At 40.8% G+C, this 24,494-nt stretch overlaps 1 protein-coding gene across 1 annotated transcript; it reads left to right on the top strand.

Moving 5' to 3' along the window:
* Positions 1 to 26: 26 nt before the first annotated feature.
* On the top strand, positions 27 to 22,844 carry RPA1 (replication protein A1). Its single transcript, XM_040532961.1, has 17 exons — positions 27 to 155; positions 499 to 546; positions 1,034 to 1,112; positions 1,694 to 1,802; positions 2,607 to 2,695; positions 7,308 to 7,394; positions 8,506 to 8,638; positions 9,517 to 9,619; positions 10,741 to 10,809; positions 10,954 to 11,146; positions 12,295 to 12,434; positions 14,044 to 14,192; positions 15,408 to 15,540; positions 16,570 to 16,746; positions 18,018 to 18,125; positions 21,386 to 21,472; positions 21,824 to 22,844. Exons 1-17 carry the CDS (start codon positions 42 to 44, stop codon positions 21,929 to 21,931), a joined length of 1,926 nt encoding a protein of 641 aa, XP_040388895.1. The 5' UTR covers positions 27 to 41; the 3' UTR covers positions 21,932 to 22,844.
* Positions 22,845 to 24,494: the final 1,650 nt, after the last annotated feature.

Raw genomic sequence — 24,494 nt, forward strand, 5'->3', positions numbered from 1 at the left:
GGGGCCGGACAGCCAATAGGAACGCTGGGATTGCCGGCGTCATGACGCGCCGGAAGCGGGAGCGCGGCTCGGAGCGGCGGGAGGATTTGGCGGTGGCGGAGCGCGGCGGGAGCGGCGGCACCATGAGCGTGCGGCTCAGCGAGGGCGCCATCGCGGTGAGCGGCCCCGAGGCGGCCCCGCGCTCCGGGTCCGGGCGGGGGAACGTGTCTGGGCCCGCCTGGGCCCGGTTCGGGTCGTGGCGGGGCGCGAAGGCTGCGCGAGGCCTGGCGAGGAGGGCTCGGGGCCGGGGGCGCGGCCCGGGGAGGGCGGCGGGGACCCGGTGCAGGCCCCGGCCCTGAGGGGAGCGGTGCGGTGCCGTGCTCTGAGGTAGCCCCGGCCGTGAGAGCCTTCGGTGGGCCCGCTGGTGCCAGCCTGCCCCCCCCCCCCCCCCCCCCCGGGCCTCCTCCAAGCTCGCGTGGCTGTGGCACCTCGCTGAGTTTCTCTTTTTCTCCTCTCCAGGCCATCATGCAGGGGGAGAACGTCACGAAGCCTGTGCTGCAAGTCATCGTGAGTACTCCCGGCCGCCTCTTGCTGCTGGCGGGTCGGTGGTCAGCTTCAATGTGGGAGGTGGAGCGGGGCTGTGCTGTAGCCAGGATGCTGTGTGGAGGAGCCCAGCGTGGCTGACGTGCCCTCGATGTTATTTAGAGTAATAGGTTTTGTGTGGTTTGAGCCGTGCAGTTGATGGCTGCATTCAAGGTAGGCAAGTTCACTTTGCTTATTAATCACAGAAGGGACCTTAAAGACTACCTAACTCCAACCCCCTGCTACGGGCTGGATGCCACCCCCTAGATCAGGTTGTCAACGCCCCATCCAGCCTGGCCTTGGACACCTCCAGGGATGAGACATCCACATCTTCCCTGGGCAGCCTGTGCCAGTGCCTCAGCACCCTTACAGCAAAGAATTTCCTCCTAATGTCTAGAAGGTGTCGATTCATGTTTTTGAAGGGCTTCTGAGGAAATGAGGAGGAAGTAACAATCTGGTGTTTTCCCTATAGAATACACGGGCCATTGCTACAGGAAATGGGCCTCCACGTTACCGAGTGTTGATGAGCGATGGGGTTAACACGCTGTCCTGTAAGTATAAAAGCTGCTGTGAGATTTTTGGAAGTGGGGCAATACTGATGGTGCTGAAGTTCAGGTTTAACGTCACACTGCATAGTGATGAAAGAAGTATTGGATGAGAATGTGGTGTAAGTGGGGGCCGCAGACTCTGAGGTGTGCAGCTGCATTTTAACGCTCAGACAAATTCCTTCTCTGGAACTTTCTTTGTGAGGCTGAAGCAATTAACTTGCTGTAGGGTACAATGAAAATACAGACATCTATGTATGTTTTTGTAATGCAGGTTTTTAAAGTAATTTGTCTTAGTCTTTTTCTGATTTCTTTAACATATGATCATTTTAGAGGTCTTTTCCAACCTAAGTGATTCTACCCTTCTATTGTTGCACTCTGAAGTTTGGGGAATAAATACAATTAAGTCTATGTTCAGTGTTGGCGACTTGTTAGTTGTTACACTGTTTTCTATGTGCTAGTTAACTGAGCAAGTTGTAGGTCTAATGTAATGCTAGTAGGCTGGCTGGAAAAGTGTCCAGTTGTGGCAGACCCTCTTAAGGCTGACATGAGTTAATTGTTTCAGCATATTTCTCTTATTTTTGCAGCCTTCATGTTGGCAACGCAGCTGAACTCTCTCGTGGAAGAGGAACGCTTATCAGCCCAGTGTATTTGCCAGGTTAACAGATTCATTGTCAACAGCTTGAAAGATGGAAGGTACATATCTTTCTTCAAGCATGGTTCTACAGAAGGACAGCTGTGCTAGCAGGTGCTCTGTCCTGGGTGACTAAGCAAAGACCAAATCCTTTTGATTAGGATTATCTGAAAACAATAAGACTTTAGGGTGCAGGAGGGAAGATACACAGCACAGGCACTTAGAGAATGTGACTGCAGCAGGTGCACGTGTGCCTAGCATAGTGACTTAGTAATTGAAGACTTCCAGTTGGAATACTCTTAAATCATACAGTTTCTTTTCAATTCACTTAAAACTACTCGATGTGGTAAAGAAACAGTGAAGATTGCATGTCACTTAGGTGTTGTAAAATCTTTGGTCTGTTATGAGACTTTAAGAGAAGCAAGTTAGGCACAGTAAAATGAGAAGTGATCTGATGGAAGTGATCATCTAAAAGCTCTGTCTGTCTGGGAGAACATGATAGGAGGTTCTGCATCTCTTTTTATTCCACAGTTTTCTGGAGGGAACATAACTTCTTTTGAGGCAGGAAACGGATTCTCTTGTGAAATCTGGCATGGTTTCGATACTCTTAAAACACTGTTCCAAGCCATTTTTGTGTGCCCATGCAGCCTGCCATCGGCTGTCCTTGGTGAAACGTGATACTTTTTCAAGCCTACTTGTACATCATGAGAGGGTTAAGCTGACAGTGGAGACCTTTTGTTTTCCACATCCCTTGTAAGAAGAATCAGCCCCTAATGGTTGCTTCTGGTGTCTGCAAAAAAAATACTCAGTCTGATAGACTTGCAGAGAGTGAAAGTCTTTTATAATTGTCTATTTTGTGTTTGTAGGAGAGTGGTTATCTTGATGGACTTAGATGTTCTGAAAACTGCTGATATGGTTGGTGGTAATATTGGCAATCCAGTGCCGTACAACGAAGGTGAGTATCCTCTGTGAACAATAGCTCATCTGAACGCACAATCTGTTATGATAGTTTTTCAGCTGTCTTTCTTTCTTTGCCTTTAAAAAGAAGCAGTCGAGCACGTTCAGCTTTCTTATGCCTCCAGCACTAATGTCTGTATCTCGAAAATCCTTTCTGTTTGTGTAACACAAAGTAGGGTTTGTTCATATTTTCATAAACTCTGCACCTTGTCTCTAGCTTCAATCTCTGAATGGCATTGAGAAGTATCTATACTCTGTGATAGCATTGACAGGTTTTTATTATATGTTAGTGGTCTTTATGTAGAGTTTCAGTAAGCATGTGAAAGCTGTTCAATATCTCTTTGTGATGAGTAACCAAGTAAGTTAGGTTTTCTTCTGTCTGGGAAGAAAATGTCAGGAGGAAGATGTAATAATGATCTATAAAACTGTAAGATGGCACGGAGTGGATGAATAAAGAATGACAAATTTCTTTTTCTCTTCTGCATTCACTTGATGCTCTTTAGTTCTCATATTATCAGGTAGTGGTTTTAAAACAAAGGCTGTACTACACCCCCAAACAGTGTATAGTTAAATTATGGAACATGTTGCTGCATGAGTTAGGTGCCAAAAATTGGCACAGGTTCAAAAAGCAATTAGATAAAAAAAAAAAAAATCCATTAAAGGCTGTTCAACATAACAATACATCCTCTGTGTGAATGTTAGGTTCAGGAAGCACTAAAACTTATATTGCTCGAAGTAGATAGATGAGATACTGTTAGGAAAACATGGCCAGCATACAGACTTCCCTAAGCATCTGGTCCTACGCTGCCATCTGAAAAATGATGATGCTTTGGGTGGCCATTAAGCTGACCTCCTGTGAATCTTTTGCTTTCCATTGCTGAAGTAACTGCATTCTTCATTTTCATGTGCTGACTTTACAGTTGTCAGGCAAACATTTTTCAGATTAGTATAATTTTTTCCCCCTGAGATGTTCAAAAGTATGTTCAGTTCTTGTAGTTCTCTTCCTTAAAAAGAAGGAGGATAATAAACACTCGAAGAAAATATTTGAACATCTCCAACGTTGACGTACATACAGATAAGGGCTGACATTTAATAGCAAATAGCTTTTTTCAGTGGATTTTTTTCATTTGTCTTTTTTCTGCTGGAATTGAATTAATTTATCGCTACGAACTAGTGGCATCAACTTTCTGTAAGATATTTTGGACAAATGGTGGTAGGTACGCTGCCGTTCTGGTTAAAGATCTACTTTACTAACTGAAGCTGAAATTAGCTTTTGTTGCAAGGATGTCTTTCTTCATCAACTGTTCTTTTTCCTGGGGAATTAGAGGTGCGTTTGTTAAATGAGCCTAAAGAATCCTTTGTTCCTTTGATAGTTACTTACCTGATTGCTGTTTAAAAAATGTGTTGACATCTCAGATTTTATGGTTTAATCCCACAGTTGCTGTAGAGACCAGGATTTTCAGAACACCTATTGAGCAGACTGTGTTTTGTCTCTTTCTCCCATTTCTCTTGCTTGTGTGATAATACAAGAGCATGTTTCTTGTGAACTGTATGGTGTTCTTCTCTTGTCCTACCGTTGCTTAGAAACAACTGGAAATCTTCCCTCTTAGAGAACTGAGTTGAAAATACACCCTTAAGAGTATAAATTTTGGTAAAATTAAAATGATTTTGATTGAAGTTGTGTTCATTTGAACTTAAAAAAAAAAAAAAAAAAAAGTACTCAGCAATGAAGTTTTCAAATCTAAAAGCTTTTGGGGATGGAAGTGTTATGGGTCTGTGGTCACAGAAAGCGGTCTTGCACTAGATAGTTAAAAGATGCCAAAATTGATGCAATGTATATTTTATTTTAACACATTCTGCAAAATTCATGCTTTTTTTTTTGACATTAAATAAGGCTTCAGTTATGGAAGATGGTGATAGTTTAGATCAGGTATGCTTAACCTATCCTTTATGCTCTGCAAGGCTGTCTCATTTGTCATGAAAGCCTTTGTAAAATGACAGAGGTATATTTGAAGTTGCAGCTTCTTTAAGCTTTTGTGTGTGTATCAAGAGACGAATGCTCAGCTAATGCAGAATGAGTATGTAAGAGCACTTTTTTTTTCCATTAAAAAAAAAAAGTTTTTAGTCCTACTTTTCATCTTTCTTTAAATGCAGATCTCAAATTGCTAGACCTAGGATTAAATGCTATTCTTTCCTACCACAGTAGGACCCAGAGAGTGAGAAGATGCCTTTTGCCACTTTACGCTTGAGCAGTAGGTGGTTAATCTCCCTAACAAGGAAGCTGGAGATGCAATCTCTGTAATACACACCATAAAAACTTTTCAGGCGGCGTTTCATAATAGTATTATAGAAAATTAAGATTGAGCAGTTTAGTTCTTTGTAGAAAGCTATATGGTAATGTTATTACTGTCATTAATCTCATTGAAATTACTCTGATGTTGGACTTCATTCTTACTGTAACAATTACTTGCTACTTATGTTTAATTTCTGTCATTAATCTTTCAGTGTTGAAACGCTTGTATACTTATACATTTCCTTGAACTCCTCTTCCTGCTCTTCCCACCATCGCCTTTTGGGGTGCATTTTTTTCAAAGTGTGTTTCCCTCCTCTTCCTCCCCTGTGCTGCTGCTCGGTTCTGGAACGGGCCTTCTGTCAATATGGTCCTATAGCAAGACCTCTGAGTAACAAATTGTTGGAACCATAAGACTACTGCTGTACTGCTCTTGCGTTAGATTGGGCTAAGTTTAGCTTAGGTTTGACAAACCCGATATACATAGCAGAAATGTGATCAGGTATTTTAAGTGTGGGTGTTTGGTTTGGTGTTTTTTGTTGTTTTGTTTTTTTTCAGCTTCTGCTAATAAAAATTAACAGCAAAAAACAAGCAGAGGAATTGATTTTTCTGAGCAACCTAAGTGATCCGTAGGCCACCAGCCACTACAAGTCATAGTTTAGGAGTCCCTCGACTCCACAAGCAAGAAAATTGGAGAGATTTTCTCTTTTTGTATGTTTGAACACGTGCACAGATGTGTTGTTATATTCTTAATGTGCTGAGAAGCGCCAGGCTTTGGGTAAGCAATCATTAAAGCATGATTTTGTGTTTCATAATATACCAGTACACTAATAGTGTGTTTTTAAAATTTATTTTATCTTTTGTATTAAAACATTTTTTCCCTAGGACTATTTGAAACAGAAGTAAAAGGAAGCCTCTTGCTGTTTCATATGCACGTTCCTGTTCTTCTTGCAAATTCTTTCCCTACCCAGACGTATTTTCTCTTAAGTGGTTTGTTTGTGTGTTTTTTTTCTTCCTCCCCTCTCATACAAAACAAATTTGGGGTGAAGCACTGACTGGATCCTCTGAGTAAGTGAGGCAGCTGAACGAGGGTGAAATTCGGTTTCTCCATCTAGCGGATTCTGCAGTAAGTGCACATTGCTGTTTGACGTCACTCAGTTGCTAGGGCGACTCCTGTCACCGTTTCACCACTGTGGCTACTGCGACAAGTGAGAGGAACGGACTGGTTTTGTGCAGAGACCTTGTTTGGGGTATTTTCTTAAATATTTTTTTTGGATTAAAGATACCTAGAAGGTTACCTCTGTAGGCTACGCAACATCAGGGTCTACTTGTGTTGATTCTGCTCCTTTACCGTGCTTCTGTGCCGTCCTTTCTTGCCATTCTGCTCTGGGACTCTCTGCTTCTGTTCCTTGTGATGATTATGGGCTCAGTCTCACCTTCTTTTCCACTTTCCCTGTCTGTCTTGCTGTTCACACCCCAAATCAGGAGGGACTTTGCCTGCTCAGGCCTAAGACTTCCTGCAAACTGGTGGCTTAAGGAGTTAGTTGGGTCCAAAGAGACAAAAATGTTGGGTATTTACTAATCTGGAAGCAAAATATTATAGGAAAGTAATTATTTCTGTAAAGTAATGCAAAATTTTGACCTATGGATTAGTCTTCTAATGTACTGTTTTTCTATATATGTCACTCTCCTCTTTCTTGTAATTTATCATTGGTGTAATGCAAGTAAAAGCCCTGGAATCTACAAACACGTACGATATGTGCTTACTGTGGCATGTCATATCCCAAGAAAGGACTGGTGAATGTGGAAATGATGACCCCATCACCTCCACGTTAAATTTCTTCATATTTTGGAAATAAAATGTAGCAGGTGTTTTCTTTGTCTTGCGTTAACTGCAGGTTTGACTTCATCCAGTGTTTTCTTGGTCCTCTCCACATTTTAAGAAGGAATTCTACAATTTTTTGTCTTGGCTGTTAGGTAGTAGCAGAAACTACCTGTCAGAGCAATAGAAGCGTATAAAAACTGAGAAGTTGTCAAGATTACTTCAGTGCTGTCCTTTTAAATAACTGTCAACCCTGAATCCTTCTCAAGTAGAAAGCAGTTGCTTGAGGAGAGATCTGACTGGGATTCCTCCATGTAAATATCGTTCAACAGATAGTTTGCTACTGCTGTGCCTTATAACACCTGAATTTTAGCATGTGTTCTGTGTTTAAAATTTTGTTTTCATACAAAACTTATTTCTTCTTAAAAATGCTTAAGGGTAGTTTTAATTACTGTGCTCCCTGCTGTACTAAATGACCTCTTTCCATTTAATTACCAGGGCAGGGGCAGCAGCGTTCTTCAGCTCCAGCGGCAAATGCAGCACCCAACAAACCACAGCAACAAAATGGCAGTGTGTCAGTAGCAGGTAAGAATAATCCTGGGCAGGAATTCTGGTTTCTGTTTGTGCACTACAAAACCACAGCTTAAACTTAAAAAAGACCCTTTCTATAATAGTGTTGTACAAGAAATTACATTAGACTAACCTGTAGCTTGAAAAGGTGAATTATCTCAAGAGCCTACTGTACACGTGAATTAAGAAAATCTGTCCCGTTTCCTCCTCTTATCCAAGAAAGGAGGGGGGATGTAACAAAAAAGGAGGAAAAAAGAGGGAAGCAACTTTGACAAAGCAGTATAAACCGAACATCTAGTCTGAGGCAATTTTGTGTTCTTGAAGTGGTGCTCTCTGGACACCCAAGTAGGCTACAGTGTGGAGCTGACTAAAAGTTGTGTTATCAGTGCTGAGCTATTGAGGCCAAACAGTTTAGGTGGTGCAGGACTGAAATTAATTTGATAGTACATCTATAAATACAATGTTTTGATCAAGATTTTAAATAGCAAGATGCTGAAAAAGGCAGTTGATATAAATGTCAGCTTGTAGACTTATTTTTGAAACGAAGTTGTCAAAGTCCTAGCTCTTGGTACTGCTTTAACTTGCCTGTATTCTTTATGCAGGTGTTTAAGTATTTTGTTTTTTTGAAATATTAAATTTTAACACTTGCTTACTCCAGCAGGAAACAAGTTTTTCCTTCCTGTATTTCAAGCTGGTGATGAAAGCTCTACATTGATACATTAACAAGATTCTGTTTAGAATTGGCAGTATTGCCTTACATCAGGAGACAGTTTGGTTGTAGGGGTACAATATCTTAGTTGTTCCCCTGAGTGGTGTAGATCCAAACCTGCACGTCCTGCATTGTAGAAAATATACTGCAAACTGGTTGTTTTCCACTTAGACTGTGTTTAACAGACTCAGGGCACTTCTCCATTTCCATTTCCACTCTAAAAGTCTGAGTGTGTCTTTTCTGTGGCAGTTTGCAGCCTAAAAAATACTTGTGACCAGGAGAAGTGATTCAACAAACTTCATGGTGCTATAAGGGCGCCACAGAGCTCTTAAATGAGTTGGTGTTAACCTGCCTTTTGTCTACATGGCTGAAATTCTGCATGCTTTTTTTTTTTTAATTCATTTTCTTTTCTGAAAGGGCCTCCTGCTCCAAAGTACCACGCTCCCTCAAACCAGTTCAGTAAAGCGAGTGCTCCCAGCGCAATGAAGACACCAGGGGGATCTCAGGCTAAAGTAGTGCCGATTGCCAGCTTGAATCCATACCAATCTAAGTGAGTTTTAATGGTCTGCCAGGTATTAATCAATGTCACAGGCATGAAGGAACAACTTCTTTTTGCTTTATCATCCTTACAGAGATGTATGAATCTCTGTTAAATCATTCTTCATTAAGTTTTGACTTTATCAGTTAACTTGGGGAGGGGTGCAGGAAGGGCGGGGGAACAAAACAAAAAACCACACAGCACAGGAACAGCTGTACAGTTTTTTGGTCATTTTTTTATTTCATCAACACTGACAGTGTGAGATTTGCCTTTCCATTGTCTTGGTGAAGTTACCCTGTTGAGCTTGATAGGTTTTTAATATTTTAGTTGAAAATCAATTGACTTCTCTTTTTTCCTAAAGTGACCTTCTTTTTGATAAGTTAATGACAAAACAGCTCAGTAAGCTATTCACTTCAGCTACTGTTCTGTTGAAAAGCATGAGGATGTAATTATTTTGTGAATGACATTTTAAAGTTATGCAAACTGATTTGATTACCTAAGTTAAATGCAAATCCTATAATTGGGCTCTTGAGTTCTAACGTGGCTATTCAGAACAGGCAAACTGCTCTATGAGAAATGTACCCTAAAAAGTAAAAGATTTGAGGCCTGCTTCTGTGCAGAAGGATTGTTTGCTGCTATATCGTACTAGATTTTTTATGCTTGGCTTTGTTGTTGCTTTCTATACAACTTTCTGCCTTTAATGGTCGAGGCCATTAAAACAGAAAGCAGCAGAAAGGCAGGTAGAGTTGCTGAGGTGCAGTGGAAAAATTCTGGCTTTTAAATAGTGACATTCCAGTTCCTAGGGTTGGTAAATTCAATCTCTTCTAAAAATGAAGAAAAGAAAATATAAAAGAGGACGTAGAACTTTTTTTTTTCTTGCACAATTTCAGGTGGACCATTTGCGCTCGTGTTACCCAAAAAGGCCAGATCCGCACGTGGAGCAACTCCCGTGGGGAAGGAAAGCTCTTTTCTATAGAGCTAGTTGATGAAAGTGTAAGTGTTATATGTTGAGAAAAAGATAATGTATGCCAGATGCTGATGAACCCTTTATAAAGACAGAATAGAGGAAATAAAGTGTATTACAGAAAATGTTTTTTTATGACGACTGAAGTTCATATTCCTATATTCATTAACTTGAGCATCAGTGATCCAGTTCTTATCCAGAATGAAGTCTTAAATGTATGGCATTACTGATTATTTTTCATCAAAGTCTATACTGTGTGACTCAATCCCTGCAGCCTCAAAATACGGTTGTTTAGGGAAACTGACAACCTAATACTTAGGTTTATCATGCTTTCCTTTGGATTGAGAATGAGATCTCATCTTTGCTTAGTTACATGTTACAAAACAAGGAGTGAGAGGAGCATTGCCTCCAAGTTATAAGCGTTCATTTTCGTGAGGAAATCAGAGTATAAATTATTGTAATACTAGGAAATTTCATCTGTGGCTTGTTTGGGGAATGGTATCTGGTTAATCTAACTAAACTCGCAGTTTATCAAACCTCTTATCAAATTACAGCCTTCTGTCATGAAAACAAGATTCTGCAAGATTATATTTAGTATAAAATGTGAGGTTAATAATGTAACGTGTTGTCACCAGCCATTTGTTTTCTCTGCATACTGTTAGTACTCTTTTTTTTGTTTTGTTTTTAAATTTATCTATTGAGTTTATAATTGCAATTAATTGTAACTTAAGGACTTGACATCACGTATGAGTAGGAAGTACCACAATATATCTGTGGGCTAACTTGTCGAGCTAGGTGATCTATTTGAATTTTTTCTTTCCTTGAATGGCAGTTAATGCCAGTTTTAGGAGTACCTGTGCAAAGGTGTGCATATGATGGCAATTCTTTTGCATTTTGTTCTGGAGCTCCAGAGATGCGAATGAGACTTGAATATGAGATGTGATGGTCAGGTGTAGAATATGCTGTTCTAGCTAGAACTACAAATCTGAGGAGAATGGTGTTTTTTTTTCTCAAATGCCTGGAGCTAGCCTGGCAACCCACACTGTGTCTGTAGAACTGATGCCACTTAACAATGTGAAGGCTTTATTTATTTACTTATTAATTTTCATGCTGAATTTCAGTTCTTACCAACTCTACTGTTTTTCTCCAGGGTGAGATTAGAGCTACTGCGTTCAATGATCAAGCAGACAAGTTCTTTCCTCTCATTGAACTGAACAAGGTACAGTAGTATTGTGCTTTCATGGACTGACGTGAGCTAGAAAAGAGGAGCTTCAGCATAGCAAGGATTTTTAAAGGTGAACACAATCCATTTTCTCTGTCTGACTTCCGATAATATCCTCTGTTTCATTGCTTTCTCCTCTAGGTATATTATTTTACCAAAGGCAATTTGAAGACTGCTAACAAGCAATATACAGCTGTTAAGAATGACTATGAGATTACATTCACTAATGAGACTTCAGTTGTGCCCTGTGATGATGCCCAGCATCTTCCATCTGTTCAGTTTGAGTTTGTATCCATCTCTGAGTTGGAGAACACACCCAAAGACTCAATTGTCGGTCAGTCTAAGTAGCGAAATGGCAAGCCATAAGGCTTTGAAATTTTATTTTTGTCGTGAATGCTGGGGGAGGCAGTGAGCAATACAATGCTTTGACTGTTTTGATCTCTTGGGTGAAGTTAGCCAGTGGTGGTTGCCATTAAAAATGCCTCGGGCAATTATACTGTTAAGCAGTCTTTATCCTATTTTGCTAACAGTGTGTAATGATTTCTCTGCAAACTTGTGCTTCAAACTAAAGGCAGTAAACAATACTTGTTTATTGTAGTATGATTGTTGTTTTCCACAGAAAAGGGTTGAAGGAAAAATGTCCTTGCTCAGCACGTGTGCGTTTCATACCTTCCATGGTCTTGCTTGCTTTCACTATCTAATTATCCCTGTAGTGATTTTGGCATAATTCAGTGCATCCGAGTCCAAGTTGCATGACTGTTTTGGCTTGCTTTGTGAAGTATTGGAGGTTTGTTTTTCTGTAATTTGTTGGGCAGAGTACTCCGGAAAAATCAGAGGCTTGGGTGGGGGCGAGGGTTCTCAGGTTTCACAGGCACAAGATGCGTGTGATTCAGAGGCATTCGGCTAGGAATTTTAAAGGTAGATCTGTCATGTTCAAAAAGGAATAATGTCAGGGAGTTCAAAGGGCATGGCATTAGCTCTTACTGCCCAAACTTGCGACTTCCCAGGACTTGCTGGATGTTTTGTGTTGGAAGGGGCCTCTAGAGATCATCTGGTCCAACCCCCAAAACTTATTCAAGTTGCAGCTTATGGCCTAGGGGGCTGCAGCGAGGGCACTAGCTGCTGGTTGCTTGCTTGTGGCTGTCATTTTGAAACCCCTCGCTTGAGAGACTTCTTAACCAGCAAGGATCAGGAGCTGAAGTCCTTTGGCAGAGTGTGATGGAAAGAGATTTCTAATGTGGTGAGGCTTGAATTTATGAATATCTTAATGAATTTGTCAACAAAATTAAAGCACTGAATAATTTTGTAGTAGAGCATTCCTGCCATAATACACTTAATTTCCGTATCAGATTTGATTTGAATAGGGAGCTAGGATATTACAAGGTAAAAATCTGTCACTAGGAATGAATTCTTCTCTTGCGGTCTTGTATTCCCCAATTGTGACCCTTGAGCATCTCTAACTAAATTGTAACTCTTTTTCAGATGTAATTGGAATCTGTAAGAGCTATGAAGATGTCACTAAAATTACAGTGAAAGCTAGCAATAGGGAGGTATCAAAGAGGAATGTGCATCTGATGGATACATCAGGGAAACTGGTGACAGCTACGCTATGGGGAAATGAGGTATGTGCTCTCTTACCTGTTCTTAAGCAAACGTTCCTTTGTGTAGGGTGAAATGCACGCTGTTGTCATCTGAGATGGGCATAGCACTGAGACAGAGTCCTGGGTGTTTGAGGATCGGGGCAGAAAGAAGGTGAAAGACTGTCTGGTTTCATTCAGGTGTGATGTTCTTAACCTTTTTCTGACAAACTGCTGACATGATCTGGCTAATGTGTTCTGAACAACTGCAGACATTATGTCTCAAGCCCAAAGACTGTAGATAACAGGCTTCTGATTTAGAAAAGAATGAGAGTTGTAGTTTGATTATCAGAAAGCCTGATGGCTATGGCTGTCTCGTTTGAGATGAATTTTATTCTTAGGGTGGGATACTTGTTACCTTGCATAAATTGCTGCTTAACTAGGGGGTTGAAAGGCTGTATCTCAGACTAAGAGTTTAAAATGTCAGAGTTCTGGAATTGAAAGATTGTGTGGTTGTAGTAAACTGCTCCTTTACCACGGGAAGACAAAGTCATTTGTCAAAAGGATAGCGTAGATTCGTAGGGATTTATATTCTGGTCTATAAAACGGGAGTGATCCTGCCAGCTTGGTGGCGATGCTTTATGGCTAAATGATCAAGTAGGTGGCTAAACGTTAACCCTCTGCCGATGTAAATGAAGTCAACTGAAGTTCAGTATCACAAAGTTTTGAGGTTGAACCAGCTTGTTACAGGAGAGGTTACTAGAGATGAATTTCTTGTGTAACTCTGAAGAGATCAGCGAGATCTGCATTTTACAAAGTTAAATCTTTTCATTTGTAGAGATAACAACAAGCATTGAGGGGAAGTGACTTACAGCCTGCAGCTGGTGCACTTAGGGTTAGAATCCATATCTGCCCAATAACAGTCATTGCCCTAACTGCCAAGCTGTTGTGTGTTCTTTTTGTATCCCATGGATACAGTGAATGCTTCTGCTAACTCTAGCTCATTTGTGGTCTTTAAGCACATGATCCTCTCCTTGCTCGTTAAGTGGTGTGGGGTCCTGAAAATCTATACCTTTCAAAGTCTCTCCAGTGCCAAGAGGTTCTTTGTTAGTGTCAGACTTTTACTCGGATAACAAACTGACGGCAACTGGACAGCATTAAAGCAGCTTTATGAGATTAAAAACAGAAAATGGAAAGTTGAGAAAAAGTGTTTGGTCAGTATACCTATGCTTCTACTTTTTACGCTGTAGTAGAAGAGACGTGATTGGCTCAGTTAAGCCCAGTGAGTTGTTCGATGTCCCAAAGAGTGGGATCTAACCAAATAACCTCTGTTTGGAGAAACCTCCATTCCCATAACCCATCTCTGTTTTTAAAATCCTTGTGTAAAGCTCCTAAAGGAGACCAATCCATTTTCTCCAAACAGCTTCAGCATGAATATAGAGTTTCTCCAGTTACCCAAGAAATGGAGTATTAGGATTGTTAGCTGCCTTTTCATAAATTTCTAGTGATGTTTTTTGAAAACCATACCTCTCAAATATGGTAAGATAGTTTGATTCAGATCGTCTTTTGTCATGATCCATGAATTATGACCAGAAGTTCAGTATCTCTATTGTAGTGTGCTTACTCTTTCTTTTTTTTTTTCCTGCACACGCAGGCTGAGACGTTTGATGGTTCTAGACAACCTGTGGTAGCCATCAGAGGAGCCCGAGTCTCTGATTTTGGTGGTAGAAGCCTTTCTGTCCTGTCGTCGAGTACAGTTGTCGTCAACCCTGATACCCCAGAGGCTTTTAAGCTTCGAGGATGGTATGACTGTGTTTGCGTTGATTCATTTCAGCCTGCTGTGAAGTATTCATTTCATTGTCTATATTTGAGCAGCCTGTGAAGTACTGAGGAAGAGGAGCAGACAGTATGGGTTCCATAGGAGTAGTGCATGCTACTTGCAAAGCCTTGCAAGGCAGCATGAAATCAGACTTTGACCAACTCTACTTTGAGTGACTAGCTGAGAGAACAGTATTTATTTATTTATTTATAGTAGGGTTTTTCCACTATATGGAATCTGATGCATACTCTGTTAGTATGTACTGGAGGAACTGTTGACTTCTTACAGTGTATCTTCCTTATCAGATGTTTTTCAGATAGCAAAATAGTTTCAGATAGTTTTGCTGTTGTCAGGAAAACAAAATGATTTCTTAGTGCTTCATTACTGCTTCTGGTGTAGGTAGTTGCTAAATTGTCCGCTGTAGCTACTAGCACAGTGAGACGTGGTGTATGTGCTAATGGGGTGAAGTCCCTACAGCATCGGGTTTTGTGAATCCTGGGTTCACGTTCTGGCTAAATCCTTCAAACACGGATAAAACATTTGTGTTGGCATTCTCCATTTGTCAGATTGAGCAGTGCTTCAGTACTTCAGAGGGTTGTTGAAGATGAAATTGATTGTGGGTCTTAGCTATTGCTGTCATATTTTAATTATGCTCAGTTTCTGAGTCCTTTTGGTGTGTTTCTTAAATCACAAAAAAACGCCTGAATGGGATGATAGTACAATCTTTTTCTGAAAAGGAGTGCTTTCTTACTTTAACACAGGAGGCATAATTTGTTCAATGCTATTTGCTTTTTCTTTTGAAGCTGCTGCAAAGATAATGGTACCGTGTAATTTAATTTTAATTATGGAAGTATCTTGATGCCCTTAAATCTTGTTATCTGCCTGCCTTTAAGAAGCGTGCAGTGCGTGGTTTGACCACTAGCTGGCAAACAAATTGCAGTTATATAGAACAAAGCTGTCCTCCTTTTGTGGGTTTATAAAATACTGTGCTAATTAAGTCAGAGTATTAACTTATTCTGAAATGCTATTTTTGTTTGCAATATACACAAATTACTGTAATTGTTTCCTTTGCAATCATTGATTTTTTACAAAAGAAAAAAAAATCCCTCACGTATTAAGTACATGAAACTAAACGTAAGCTTTTGATAAGTCTGCATGGTCTGCTACCCAAAAATAGAAGCGCACCTTTGTGGTTCCAGGTTTGACTCCGAGGGGCAGCTTCTGGAATGCTCCTCGATCTCTGATGTAAGAGGTGGATCAGCATCTGGGGTGAACACCAACTGGAAAACTTTGTTTGAAGCCAAAGCTGAGAACTTGGGACAAGGAGATAAGGTAGAGCGTGGCAGCTGAATACAAGCGTTGTGTATTGGAGAGGGGGATAACAAAAAGCTTATTGGAACTGTCACGTTGTTGAGCAATACGTGCTTACTCTGTAACTGTTTTTTAAGAGCAGAATCCAAGTTCATTGCTGATGTTGCAACATGATCCTTTGTTTGCAAGAGAATTCTAAGCCTTGCGTAAATAGTAAAAAATAGTCTACCCCAAAGATGTTTGCATCTTTGCAAACATATATAAATAGCACGAAGTATTACGGGAGGAACAGGTGCATTAAGAGGAAGTGGTTTTCAAGGGTGCACGCTTGTTCAATAGAAAAGCTAGGAATAAGACCCACGGCTCTGGCATTCCAGTTCAGTAGCCTCTCTAGGCTTAAACTGCTCCTTGACTTGTTTAAAAACATTTTTGTTTTTCAAACTTAAATGCTAAGCCATTCAGGATGCAGAAGAACTTTTATCTAAGGAAAAAACTTTACCTGTAATTCAGCTGTTTTCTGTGACATTTCTTGCACGTGCTTCTTAATCAACCTCTGTTGATCTGTTGAAAGACTTGACTGTGGTCTTAAACCATTAGGATGATTATTTTACCGTGGCAAGTGGGTATTTTTGTTCTGTGGGCTATAGTTTAATCAAACGCTTATCTGTAATGCTACGCAGTAGGCTTTCTGGTTTTTGTACTGACTCCCAAAAGAAGCATAGGAAAGTGCAGAATCTTAATCCTGTGAAAAAGTAGAGATTTGAACGGACACAATGGAAAAGCAAATATGCTTTATCTGAAGAAAACCTAGCAATCAGAGTTTCCCGCAATGGAAACACAAAATAATCTTGCTGTAGAGACTTTGTTTAACATAATGGAAGCCTGGAAATGATTGCAACAGAGGGGTTGATTTACAGTTTCCCAATAATCCATAGCTGTTAAGCTTTCTAATCTTAAATATCCAAGTATGGGTGCCTTGCTTTGTAGTTAATTCAGAATTGGAAAACATTTGAGTGTTTTGAGGCTAATGTTGCACACTCACTCTCCTAGGCGGATTATTTTAGCTGTGTGGGCACAGTAGTACATCTGCGCAAAGAGAACTGTATGTACCAGGCCTGTCCCTCTCAGGATTGCAATAAGAAAGTGATAGACCAACAGAATGGACTGTATCGTTGTGAAAAGTGTGATCGTGAATTCCCCAATTTCAAGTACCGCATGATGCTTCTGGTAAGTACATGGACTAGAGGAGACCAGTGCTTCTCGTTGACTGCTTTCCCCGGACAGTCCAAGTTGAAATGTTTTGAGAGAACGGGGTCTTAGAGTGCTGTTTGTCTGTCTATAAAGTGCCTATGGATTAGAGGATATTTAAGTGGCTTGTATGCTGTACCTAGGTGAGGAATGTTTCATTGAGCTGATTAGCAGTTTGTTTTCTTAGTGCTCCAATTAAAAGCTTTTCTCTTTGCCAAAAAGTTGATGCTAGCTGAGTTGATTCTGGTTTCCAAGTGTACTATGCAGTGCAGAGTACAGATGGCCTACGCCTCTTCAGTAGTGAAGATAAACTGAAGTAAAATGGCATTTCTGGAGAGCAGTAATTGCACTTTTACAGCTGCTACCTATATTTAGTACATTTTTTTGTAGGTATTGTTCTGTCTCATGCTTTAATGGAGCAGGCTTCAGAGAGCTGTCTGAGGATTATTGTGATGCCCGCTTATCCCATAAGCGTTGAACCTTTTTCTGTTTTACATTATAAATTAGAGTTGTAGCTGCTTCTTAGAAACGCTGTGCCAGGTGGGCACACAGAGAAAGGGGAACTATCCCTGCAATCTCACTAAAACATACACTGCTTCTGAATAATTTCTAGCAGATAACTTCTAGGAACACACGCACTACTTAACGTAGCAGAGCCCTTCTCAGAGAATATAAAGGCAATACTAAGGTTACAATCGTGGCCTTCGGAAGAGTTTCTCCTATTTTCACATTCCAAATCGTCAAAGCAGCCTCATATACGAGGCTAGTGCTTGATCTGTTTACTGCTCTGTCTTGTCCTTGAACGTTTTGGTAGTTGTCTCATAGCACGGCACATGTATTTATGTGCAGGTTCTCATGTCTGTACTAAGTAAATGCAGGCTGCAGTCTTGCTGGTGTCATCCTTGGCTGCTGCCGTTCTGGGCTACCTGCTCTTGTTCACAGCCCATCAGTGACAGAGGAAAGGAACTGAATATACATCATTGTGTCACAGGAAAAGACCAACAAGATCATAATAGTAAACAGTGTGCTATCGATATTAACTTACTTTAAATGACTGTGACGTTCTATGGAGCTCTTTTAAAAAGTAAAATAATATGTCATTGTCTTCAACCTGGGTTATGGAAAGTACTGATGGTGCATAAGGCTTTTTAACTGTGAAATAAATCTCTCTCATACTGTTGTACTTAAATATTAGGCAACTGGAGGATATTATTTTTGTTTGCTCAATTTGTTTGTTTTTGTTGATTTAGGTGACCATTGCAGACTGTCTAGAGTATCAGTGGGTGACTTGCTTCCAAGACACAGCAGAATTCATTCTTGGGCAAAGTGCTGCTTTCCTGGGAGAACTGAAGGAAAAGGTCAGTCAGCTAGCTTATTAAGTCTTCAGTAAATGTCTCGAAGTTGATCTGTATTTTATACATCTCGTTGTTGGGCGGCCCTCAAATTTCCTGCTTTTTCTTATCTTACTGGTAAGGAAATATTCTTGTGACATTGACTTAAAAGGAAACTTGGAGAAAGATGCAACATGCCTGCAGAATGAGTGCTGATCCAGCAGAGAGTGTGGTTTCATCCCTATGTGCACACATAGAGCACTCCTAAGTCAAGAGATACAGCAAGGGCATTGGGTTATGTTCACGTAGTTTCAGCAGAAATTAAAAGTATTATTAAAACAAATTTGAAAGGCCTATGTGAAAGAAAAGGATATTCTATTTCATCTGACAAGAACATGATCTTCCCAGTCTCTGAGCTGATGGGCCAACTCAGGGGTCTGGTGGCCAGAGATTTCCTCCAGATGTTGGGCTTCAGAATCTTTTGCAAGTTCACAAGTCATTGCTTCGCCGTAGTCTGAAGTTCTTGGCAGGGACTTTACTCTTCTCAGGATTATTTTCCACGGGCCATCTGCCTGGAGAACAGAGATTTGCCTGGTTTTCCCCGTAGTTTGCTCCCCCAGTCAGTCTGTCTACCTCTGAGCTCTTTTGACTCTTAAACTGAAGATCAGCCTGTCCTTATCACCTGGACCTTGAGGGACAGCTGGCTGCTTGTCAGCCCTCAAGGTTGTAGTGCTATTGACAGCTTTAACACATTGACTACAGTTGAAAGGACAGGCTGTTTTATCATTGTACCTAGATTGGAAGGATATGTGAAAAACTGTTTTAGCCATGAATACTAACAGCGTTATTTCTCATGTGTTCCAAAAAATTGTTTACAAAACCAAAAAGTTCCAGAACGCTTGGTATGTATCTTTGTAAGTAGGCAGGAAGCTTTTTTGAACTGTGTGTTTGCCCTTTTCTGAAGGCTCTTTTTTTCACCAAGTATTACCAGAAACTTTGTGGGCAATACAAAAACTATGACTTTTAAAATAGGTCATTTGCAGAGATGCTTAAGTAATCTTTCTTTGGCAGATTAGAACAGTTTTTAAGGTGGCTGTAAGCCATTAAACACTAACAGACAGTATTTTCTTCCCTCTGTCTCTGTGCTTCTCTGCTGCATTTTCCTTTCTTCCTACCAAAATAATCTCTTCTTGCTTTTAGTTGTCTACTATATAAAATCTGTGTGGTTTTATTTCATAATGATGTGGAAAACAGATTAAGTTCTTGAATTGTATATGAACGCTGCTGTGCTTCCAGGCTAAGGCTATAGTATGATTGATATTAGGGCTCCATAGATATTCCAGATGTTGGTTAACCTATTGCTTGGCTGTGGGAGGAAATGAGCCAGAAGGGATTCTTGAGGCTGTAATCCTGATTGTCCTGAGACACTGTTGTAGCCCTCATCCATTTCTGCGCAGTGGGGCTAGTTTTCCTGTAATTTACGTACAGGAATGGTGTTTGGAAATTTCCTGCACTTTTATTCTGTAAGGTAAGTGGCACAAAGCTTGCGGTTCTTAGATGCTAAAACTTTTGTGGTATCCTGAAGGCTGGACACCTCTGCTCTGTAGGCAGATGTATTGCTATGGCATTCTAATTAATGTGCCTACACTTCTGAATTTCCATTTTCAGACATTCTTAACTTGTCAATATTTTCTTAGTTCAGTCATGCTTAATCTCTGCTAGAGTTCAAACAAAACTTCTTAGTCACTTCTAATGCTGAAGAGAGTGGGGAAGGAGAGACAGCAGATCCTATGTAACAATACAAACATGTACTGTCTTTTGAAGAGCTGTCTAATGGAAATGGCCGGCGATAGAAAATGGAGCATAATATGGAATGAGCCCTTGAGCAGGAATGCTTTGTGTTCCAGGAGAAATTGGTTTTGATTTGACACTTTTATGAGCTTTAAAAACGGTACTCGATGCATTTGCAGTAAGCTTATCTTAGTGTTTTTTCTCTGAAGACCTCATCCAGTGCCCTGTGAAGCTGGTGGAAGTCAACTGCTTACAGGGTGTATTGAGTCCACGTACAGCCATGCCGTGCTAAGCATAGATGTGCGTGCAAGGTCTTTCATCTCCTTCTCTGCCGTACTTGTTATGAAAGGAGGTAATGCAGGGTAGCAGTGACTGGTGTGCTAACAGCGTTTTCCGCTCACTAATGGTCCGCGTAGTTTGTGGCAGAGGTGGAAACAGGAGCCAAACACTTCATAAAGCGAGCTTTCTCGTCCTCTAATCCATATGATGGTCACAAGAAAGGGTTTTCAATATTCAGGAAGCATATGCCAAAATGTTGCAGTCTGCTGCTGGCTAGCCATGTTCTCCTTCATTTGTTATACCTTCCTAAACCTTGGAAGAATCACCCCGTAGGGTAGAAGAGTGCCGCACGCTTTAAAACCAGCAGTTTTCATACTTGGAATGTGAGTGAAACTGAGGTGGGTTCAGTTCTGGATCAGATGCTCTGTCTCCTCCTGGACTGACTGATCAAGTCAAGTGCATTTGGTAGAGAGATGTGATGATAATTGCATGTCTGTATCACCATGGGGCAGCAGGATTTTGGTGGAATGTCAGCAAAGATTTTATAATGCGTTTTTACAAAAATAAACTTTTTCCATGGTCTTCACAACTTGTCTAATTCTTTTCTACTGTTTTGACAAATTGTCTGTAATAAATGCTGATTATGTTTAGTATTCATATGGTAATTAGAAGTAGCTTATGCTGTAAATGTGACATGGTCTTCTAGTGGTTATAAAAGCACTTTCAAAACATGCATCCACTTTTTATGGAGCATCCTCTTAAATAGGTCTGTCAGGATGTGAAGGATACATACAACCTTGATGTATAAGCAGAGGAGCTGAATGCCTAATAAGACAATTAATAGGCAAGTAGTTAACTCTGTCAGTGTCTGATTGTTGCAGAACATCAGAAATAGCCAGTTAAGCTGCATGAGAGAATCTTATGCAGATTTATAATGTTTTCATTCGGTATGTCTGGCTGCGGGCTCACTGCAGCTATACATTGTTTTGTTCAGGTTGCTAAAAAGATTTTTCACTCTGAACTACGTTTTCTCTCAAAAACTTTAAGCTATTGTTTTGGCATCTAAAATTTGATGGAAAATTCAGGTCTGCATGCATGATCCAGTTAGTTCCAATGTTTTGCCAACATCAGCAAAAGATGAACTGTTCTGAAAATTCCTGGTACTACCAGAAGCTTGGGTGACTGCAGCTGATGTCTGTCTTTTGTCCTTTTCACAGAATGAGCAGGCATTTGAAGAAGTCTTCCAAAATGCCAACTTCAACACGTATGAGTTCAGGATCAGAGTAAAACTGGAGACTTACAATGTAAGTATCCTCCAAAATGCAAATAACGTAGCATATAGCTTTTACAGTTTGACTTCTCTCCGTAAGAGATGGCTTCATCCTCTTATGTTTGTGTGGAGAAGTTTCCTAAGGTACTTGCTCACAGCAAATACTGGCAGCCTTGGTCACTGAAGGAGGGGGCTGCCTTTAAAGCTGCTCCCTCTCAGGTTCCTCAAGGCTGGCTTGTTCCAAATGAAAAGAGTGTAGCTTCTCTGGGAATCAAGTTTGCTCGCCAAACTGACCCTGGTACCAAGAACAGTGAGGGCAGAAGGAGGTTAGAACTGAGCATTCTTTTGCTGAGCACTCTTTGCATGCCATTTTTCTCTTTCACAGGATGAATCCCGTATTAAGGCTACAGCAGTGGATGTCAAACCCGTAAACTACAGAGAATACAGCAAGAGGTTGATCGCAAACATCAGGAGAAATGCTCAGCTGGGATGAGAAGGCTGCTGCTAATTCATCAAAGCTAAAACTTGCAGGAAAAACTCAAAGAGAGGATGTTACGCTGACTTTTTCCTTACCCCATGTATTACAATTTGGCATTAGTTATACCATGCATGGTAGTCCAGCGTAGCGGGCTAAGTGATTTAATTCATTTCTCTGAAGATACGCCCCTGGTGACTGAGAGTGCACTGAAACGGCCATGATGCTGTAGACTGTTGTGGTCTATTAAACTGTGACAGTGCTAAAGAGGATTCTCTAGACAGATTGTCAGTATCTTTAGACAAAGCATTCAGAATGTCTGAAGTAACTTTGCTTTCTCTCTGTACGTAAAGCTGAATTATATAACCACTGTGTCGTCTTTGCAAGGAAGTAGTGACAACCGTGGCACTTGGACTTGTTCAGCAAAGGGTAGGAGGAAGAGCATCATATAGCTTTCAGACGTGGACGAAGGCGAACAGGTCTATTAGCGCAAGTTAGTTCTTTTCTGTAGAATTCAAAGGCTTCCTTTTTCCACAGGTGCCATGCAGTTGTTAATGCTTGGAATGGCAATATAGTAGAATTATTAATCAAAGACATATCTCTTATATCTGAAGAATATCCTTCCTTCAGGGTTTAATAGACTGAGTCAGATGGGTCTGATATTAATCAAAATTGTCTCTTCTGAGGAAGGCAGATAAGCATTGACTCTCCATCCCCCAGGGAAATCTAGGCAACTACAAAGCATTGCTTTACTTTTCACTTCAATTAATACTATAGGTTTTTGACTGATTTTAGCGCACTTTTCCTGCCCGTATATATTTTGTATGTCTGTATGTTCACTTTCTTTGGTTTTATTTGTAATGATGTTAATCAGAAAAAAGGTCTTTCAAGGGGGGAGCTTTGTTTGAATAAACACTGTTTAATTCCTGTATAGTGAATTTTGCTTTCTTTGAACACCAAAGACTTCTCATTACTGGAAAGCAATTAATTAGCTTTCATAATAAGCATTCACTTGGGGGAGATGTTACCTTATTACAAACTCTAAGGTTAGAGTGAAGAATGGAGACTTCTTTGCCTGATGTTAACAGCATGGAAATGCAGTGATATTTTCACCATTTCTGTGCCTGAGAATGCTGATGAGCTGGCACTTCTGGGATTTTTATTGACGTTTACACAGCAGTCTAAAACTAACCAGGCTTTGAGATTTGTTCAGACATAGAGCTAGTACAGAAAACAGTAATTATGCTACTGGGCTTTTCAGTCAGCAGAGCATGCTAGCTCTGTGTGCTCCTAATCACATTAATTATGTGTTCCCTCGCTGCAGCTCACAGCTTGGCATTTGCTGCACAGCTCCAAGCATCCAGGCAATACTGCAGTGGGTCTCTGGTAGCAAACCTGAAATTTTATTTATTTATTTTGCACTGTAGAGCACTGTTTCTTCACGTATTCATGTGGTGCCCTGGTTTCCTGTTTGTCATCTTTAAGTCTTTATGTTTAGGAACTGTAAATGCCACTTCCATTGATGGATGTGAAGGACATTATCCTGGGCCCATTAATTGCACAAACAGCCCCTTCTTTTTTGGATCCTGAGGATCATGACTGGGTTCTTCTGCTGATGCCTTGAATTTTTTATTGAAGTATTTGTTCCCTCTGACCTTGCTTATAAAGCGTTGACTAGAAAATTACAGTCTTCAGCACGGTTCCGGACTGATAAATGGTAGGTTAGCGGTGATAATCTATCTTTCCACTCTGCTAACCAGTCTTCTAGTTCTGCTCCTCCCTTCCTGTCCCCCCTTTCCCAGCTGAGGGGACAGAGCAAAATGCTCCACGAGGCTATTTCGAAGTCTCAGGCCCATGTACACCGGGTATTTTTACGAGCGTCTGTGTTAGCACGTATTTGCTGGCAGTGCAGCTTTATGAGACGATGTCGCACACCTGCCTCTGCTGGGGCAGCTCGTTCTCCCCGAGGGACTGGCTGCACATCCCTAGTACCGGCTTTACTGTGCCATCAGCCAGAGCACCGGAGATGGCAGGTATCAATACTCGGGCGTATTAAGGTGTCAGGAAGAGCCGAGTGACCTTGAGAACTGGAACAGAAAATCAACTTCAGCAGTTGGTGTGAAAAGTCATTTATTTGAGGACTAATAAAAAAAAAAAAAAAAAACCTGCTATAAAGTGGGTGCTCATTAGTGAGTGAAGAGTTGGAGGGTTTTAATCATGCTTTAATCAGCTAGTATATGATAAAAACATCAAGCTATGTAAGGCAAGGTATTTCTAGTGTAGCTATACAAGTACGATAGGATTATATAAGCCTCTGGTGTGAGATCTCATCTCGAATGCAATGTATGGTTCTGGTCTGCATATAGAGGCAAAAAAGAATCTCAGCTGGGGCGAATACAGAGGAGGACTATACACTGAGTAGGAGAACGAAGAGCTTTTTTAGGAGGGGCCTGGAAGAGCTAATTTAGCAGAATGACTCCCGGGAGGGGGATATGGCTTATATAAAACATATATGTAGATCTTGGCTACCTCACTTCCTTCCCCTGGTCGCGGGCTTGAGCCGTGGAAGGGAACTGGTTAA

The sequence above is a fragment of the Cygnus olor genome, chromosome 20, assembly GCF_009769625.2.
Source record: "Cygnus olor isolate bCygOlo1 chromosome 20, bCygOlo1.pri.v2, whole genome shotgun sequence".
In the NCBI taxonomy this organism is placed as follows: Eukaryota; Metazoa; Chordata; class Aves; order Anseriformes; family Anatidae; genus Cygnus; species Cygnus olor.